Below are 6,611 nucleotides of genomic sequence, written 5' to 3'. Positions count from 1 at the left end.
CGGCGTTTTCCTTTAACTGATATCCTGATATTTTCTCGGCACACATCAAAGCTGGTATTTATGAGAGAAACATTTTATTGTGTAAGCAAAGATATAACGACATACAAAAATAACTGAAAATAACTACGAGACAACGTCATGATAAAGTCTTCAAAATCTTCATTGGCTGTACGTTACATGAGGTAGCTATTGAATTCTGAAAGGCCAAAAAAAAAACAACACAAAAATTAGCATTTGCATCGTCTTTGCTCAGAAACCCAGAAAATGCTTTGTGCAAAACAAATAAATGATACATTTAATACATTTATCATGCAATTGTCCTTTCCCTTATGACATGTGCAATTTTAATTTGCAGTTCTAATGCGGTTTTATTACGTTTTTGAACATAAACATTTTTGGCAATTTTATCAACAACTGGAATACAAGTCTTAAAATTACATGTATATAGATATGAAGTTCGTACGATCACAGACATCTTAATGCCTTTTGCAATACGTCGTATCGCTTACTGGTCATGAATTATGTGGCCAGTCTCTGAGCATGTACACACACTAAATGTATTCGGACATATGTTGCAAGATACAGTCTAAGATAAACTACATAATGTTCCCTCATATAAAAAAGCATAAAACCATTCTCTCTATATATTTATATGTACTCAAAAGGTCTACTTACAGCATGTTTAATTTGTTCAGGATGGTAGAGTATACCGCCCTGTTGGTCACATTTCTCCATATGCTTTCTTTCCGGGTCACCTGCCACTAATACTTCTGTTTCCCCTTCAACCTGACGGAAAACAATATCTATGCTTTAACAGTAACAATTACACTTTGTTCAGTGTTTACTGGCGAGTAACATTTTGTTTGTAGGTACCGTGACAACTCTTCAGATGGATAGTAGAATGGCATACTGTTGTTGTTTTTTTAACAATTTGCGGTATGTAATTTTGAAATGCAAACTACAAAACAGTTTTCAGTTTGCGATCTGAACTGCAGACCACATCAACACTAAAATTTGTAATGGACGGTATGCTGTGACATCTACTGGTGATTCTAAAAGCTTTTAATGAATAATGTTCTTCAATACAAAGACACATGGACTTTATTGTTCATGTTCTGTCGTATTTTGTACAATACTTACTGGATCTAAATTCCTGCAGTAATTGAGCAGTTCTGTCATACGGTCTAAGAATCCTTCTTCGAATGCCTCTGGATTGATGGCGATAAAACATTGGCCCTTTATAAACAAAAGACATAGACGTTAAGAAGTGTGTTTCAGTATGACACATGTTTACCTCAATTGGCTGTCAGATTTTAAAGGTATTATTATAATTTTTAAGATTTATTACGTTGTCTTATATTTCTCTTATAGAACTTTTTATTTAAAGACCTCTTGTTTGAAAATGGATCTAAAGGAATAAAAAGCTAAAACGTACATACTTTCTTGTAATAAAACTTTCGTCAGAATATTCGCCCTTTCGAATTAGAATGAAAATAATTATAATAATAAGTTAAATTTTCCTACATCATGCGGTTGCGCTGAAATGTTTTGGCTAAAACCATTAAGAAGACAAACTGAATAGAATAAATGTTCGCTTCACATGTAATACCACAACAGTAGTGAAATGTTAGATAAAAGAAAGTATTCTCGTGGTATCTCGTGATCGCGTTTCGTACGTGACACCGTCAACTTAAGTAAGACCCTCTTAAAAAAAGTGTGACAGTTACATATTGCCCTTAACGGCTTCCGTATTTTGCTCTTGCGATATTATTTACTTACTAAGTTCGCTTCCTTGTTGATTTGATCGCTAACTGATATTATGTTGTGACCGTAGTTAGAACCACTCAATATTCCGCAGAATATTTCTACCATCATAGCCAGTCCGTACCCTTTATAGCCAGCTAAAATAAAATTTAAGATTATCTAAGTTAGCATTAAAGTAAACATTATGTAAAGCTTAGATTTCAAAACTTTCATGGGTGGGATTTTCCTTTAAAGCAAACATTTGGAACAAAAACTTAAGGCTATCAACGATATCTTTAACAAGCTAAACCAAATCCTATTACTACCTCTAGAGACCTTTACCATGATGTATGCTAACATGCTAACAAAAATGAACATTTTGTAAAATTTCTGTCACAGAAATGGTCACTCAAACAGTAGGCGACAAACCTGTGTACAAGAAAGTTTTAGCAACAGAGCTATATGCAAAAGTTCGCGATAATTTATCTTGAAACTGGTTACTTTTATATGGAGAGAGGTGTGTGATATTAGACTTACAAGTGTTTTCTGCTCCTCCTAGCGGAAGCATACCATATACAAAGTTAGGGTCCGTGATACTTTTACCTTGTTTGTCAACTGCCCAACCTTCTGGTATTGGTTCCCCTATACGCTTGGCGTTGATCGCCTGCAAGATAGCATTACACCGTTCTCACGAAATAAATAAACTTAAAGATAAATATGGCAATTATGATTAATTTAAGGGCTATAACTCTAGTTCTTTATAATAACCTAATTAAAAAACATGACCTCACATGTATTAAAGATATTACATATCACTCATTCAAAAACCATTCATCTGGAGTCACTGAAGCAGTTTTGCCAACATCAGTTTTGATCGAAATCCTGTTGCCATTTAAAACCTTTGTACTTTCTTGAATATTGCTTACAAAATATGGACTAGTGTGCAAAATGTCTTGGTCCAATATATGACCTTCCATTCTTAAGCAAACACACTGTACTTGTCACTTCGTTTTGTTAGCAGACAAGAGCTAATTAAGGTAACTATGATTAATGATACAAATACCTTGCCGTAAGCCACAGCGCTTGTGGCCATATCTAACATAAATCCGTCTCCATCTTTCGCTGGAGCAGCTACACAGATTGGATTAGTACCAAGTATATTTTCTTTCGCTCGTGTTGGTGCCATTCCTGGCGATGTGTTTGTAAGAGCAATGCCCTGAATCATTGTGTATAAACAGGGTTGTCATTATTCAAATGGCCAGTAAAAATTTACCTGGCACATTCTTCATTGAACTGTAGTTGTTTGCATTAAGTATAAAATAACGGTGCATATTCCTCGTATTTAATATATTGTAGTCATATACAGATTCATTATCGTTGATTGCGATTAATTAGAAATTATAATATACAAACTATTAAAATGCACAAATTTTATTTAACTGCCGTTGTTTTCAGTTAGTAAGCCGTTAACTGTAATAATCATGCATTAAATAGTGGCAGATGAGCCGCAATTGTCCGAAAGACGAGTAGAACGCAACTATGCAAACGCTGTATTAAATCATGTTCTAATCAAATGAACACACGCCGCCGCAATTGTCCGAAAGGCAAATTAATCGCAAATGTACTTATATATACTGTAATGAATAAAAATATTTACAAATGAACATATACCGACTTTGTATAGTTATTTATTTGGTTTGTCTGTTTGGTGTGTTTTATCAAGTAAATTAATTACTATAACTGATCAGTAATGTTAGCATTTCATTTAAAACATAGTTGGAGGAACACATTCTATGCAAAAAAATACATTCCTGACAAAAATTATGAATCTCAATTCAATGAAATATTGTTTAAAGATTGCGTAAGAACATTTCACCTCAATTTATCGGAAATTAAAAGTGTTAAAATGAAACATTCTTGTACAATGTCGTATATATTGTATTTATTCAAAGTTATATAAGTAATGCTAAACATTAACTTACGAGCATCCCCTGCTTTAGAGCTCGAAGCCCATACAGCGCCGCCATTCCATAATGGTTTGAACCTTTAACGACGAAAACAGTTTAAGAAACATCGCAGATTAGGCCATCCTCAAAAATTGTTTGCTTGATATGCGTTGAGCATTTTTCATTTTTAAATTAAGGTCGGTCTTACTGGAGTTTAATCCTTATATTATTTATTTAATTTTCAAAGATGAAAATAAATATATAAAAAGAAAAGCATTATCTTTAATGCGTTAGCGCTCATTAACCTCTGACAGACACCCAACCAATTCCTGCAGTCTTTGCCTTCTCCATTGCCAAATCCATGCAAAAATTGCCAATGACAGGACCTTTAAAATGATAAATCATATATTGTATTACAATAAATTAGCCCGAGAAATATCAATGATAACTTAGTAATTTTGTAAAACAACTTTTACCACGTTTCGTCCAGCCGCGCGGACATTATCACTTCAAAGATTTGGGTGAATATTTACTCATTTTCTTTTTATCTCTGTAACATTAATTGTATAAAATCCAGATGCCAATCAAAATGCTTTGAAGCTTACCCAGTAATTTATGCCCATCCACTAATGCGGTTGCTGCGGTCTGTTTGACAATCTCTGGTGTACCTGCCCCGGATATTATACCTTTCCGTACACAGATAAGGTACCTCTCTGAAATATAATACCAGGGTTAATCCAAAGGAAATGTCACAGAGTCCACTGCGCACAAACAATCATTGTACCATTAAAAATAAATACTAAGGTATTCGCCAGTTAAATTCTGATAAAATGGGTAAATATTAATTTCAAGAGTCGCTTACTTTTAAAAAAAAAACCATAGAAATTCAAAAATTTCGAATCACATAAAATAGGGATTATTTCATAAAGGAAAAAAACAGTAAAAAAGACATTAAATAGTTACCAAAATTACAAATTATCAAGAAAATTAACATGAAAATAACGCGGTAGTATGTATGTGAAATAACGTCATTCTATTGTCTAGAGTGACGTCGCTAACGCTTGTTACTGACAATAAACAAAAATATCGATTTTTATGTCAATAACGTCGCTGCTACATTGATTTCCATATATTCCGATCTTTCAAGCATGTGATATACCTTTATGATATTTTAGAAATTTTCGCAAGCAGTCCCTAAATCAAGGTGTATGGATATGAATTTTTATTGCTTTCGTTTTAATATATTTTATGTGACTTCAATTGGTCCATCACAAGTAGCTTGATCTGGGCTCGTTAATTCTGGCTTGATCACACGCGTTGCGCAGGTACAAAGCGCGGCCAGACCATGTAAAATATATGAGCGGCCGCTCAGTACATTCCGGAATAACATCCTTCATAACGATCCTTTTAATATTAGACATGTATACTTTCACCTGCGGACATTTCGTTATACACATACCAAATATGATTACAAATTTTTCTAGGTGGTTGGTTCGAGCCCACGTTCCTCTAACTACAATTATTAACTTTCGGATAATGCCTCGCATTTGGGTATTAACACTTGACAGGCTAAAGAACCAGGTATTCTACTTGAGCGCTGTCTGCATCTTTCACTATTCTTCCACTAAAATTGCGAAAAATCTTCTGAAGGAGTAGACCATATGCGTGACTACAAATAAACATTGACACACGCACATACCTAGCTCAATATGAAGTTTTAAAGTTCGTATATATTTGTGAAGTACAAGTCGAATCATTTACAGACTACTTATATGTATTATTAAATGTTTAGATCTATTCAGATAGACAGCTGTCAAGATGATGATGATTTTCAACCCTTTCTGAGGACCTCCGTAGCATACACAATACTTTTGAAGATCCTGTCCTGGTTCTACCCAAGTGCCTGATGAATAATGTCCGAAGAGGTACCGCCGTCAAAAGCTGGAAAATTGCCATATGGCCTATAAATATGTCGGAGTGACGTTAACCCCCATTCCCATCCTTAAAAATCCTAAATGCATTCGTTGCGATGAATTTAACGGACTTGATTCACTAATGTCAATCACTAATTACAACTTGACTAGTGTCCATTGCTTCGATCCCTTACGGCGATAATTCAAACTAACTAGTTTAAATTGATTTCCATAACGGCGACTGTGTTCATTGATTCCAAAAGTATCTCCCCCGCCCTATGAACTGGAAATTGTATGTCATCTTTCCTCATACCCATTGACAGTCTCGATTAAAGCGTCAGTTATGCAAATGATAATATTCAAAAATACAGTCGGCGACCTTGTATTTTCTTCCTTACAATTACTGATAAATATTTTCATTTGGTATCACTACCAAAGGTTATTATGTTACGCACTTGCACCTAGATGAAAGCTGCCGACCTTCTGCATTCTAAATAAATATTATTTCTTTGTATGATATAAACGAATTAAAGTTCAATAAAAGTTTTACCTAGGTTTTTCAGACCATGGCTATAGTGGCCTCTGTAATCTGCCGATACCAGCATTTCAGCTAGACTTTCTGCATGATTGTCAGATATGCCAACGGATTTGCTGCAACGTACAATGAACGCATGAAACTCTTCCAGCGGCACTACAGAACCATTAAATAACGCCATTACAATTCGTTTGACAAGTCTCCGACACAATATATCATAAATTCCTTACACCGGTTATCAAAATTGATCATGACCTTTATATGTACACACAATTTGACATACTACAAAATTAGATATTACAATTTCTTATCTCAGATAAGAGCATAAAGGTTCGTTAATGAAACAAAGTTATGCATAGGCACTATTAATATTAAGACAAACATATCTGTAACTATTTTTTTTTAGTTTTCTAATGATAACTCATTTTCCCCCGTTCCATTTAAACTATGCATCAGCTTATACAATAATACATG

General features: G+C 34.2%; 1 protein-coding gene across 1 annotated transcript; it reads right to left on the bottom strand.

Moving 5' to 3' along the window:
• Positions 1-57: 57 nt before the first annotated feature.
• LOC123549387 (uncharacterized oxidoreductase YjmC-like) lies at positions 58-6,379 on the bottom strand. Its single transcript, XM_053524838.1, has 10 exons — positions 6,153-6,379; positions 4,295-4,402; positions 3,995-4,075; positions 3,726-3,787; positions 2,807-2,959; positions 2,281-2,407; positions 1,780-1,901; positions 1,141-1,236; positions 676-786; positions 58-196 (listed from the first exon to the last, which is right to left on the bottom strand). Exons 1-10 carry the CDS (start codon positions 6,316-6,318, stop codon positions 137-139), a joined length of 1,086 nt encoding a protein of 361 aa, XP_053380813.1. The 5' UTR covers positions 6,319-6,379; the 3' UTR covers positions 58-136.
• Positions 6,380-6,611: the final 232 nt, after the last annotated feature.

Source organism: Mercenaria mercenaria, chromosome 15, assembly GCF_021730395.1.
Source record: "Mercenaria mercenaria strain notata chromosome 15, MADL_Memer_1, whole genome shotgun sequence".
Classification (NCBI taxonomy): Eukaryota; Metazoa; Mollusca; class Bivalvia; order Venerida; family Veneridae; genus Mercenaria; species Mercenaria mercenaria.
The sequence above is the reverse complement of the archived record's forward strand: the minus strand, read 5'-3'. Positions and strand labels throughout refer to the sequence as shown.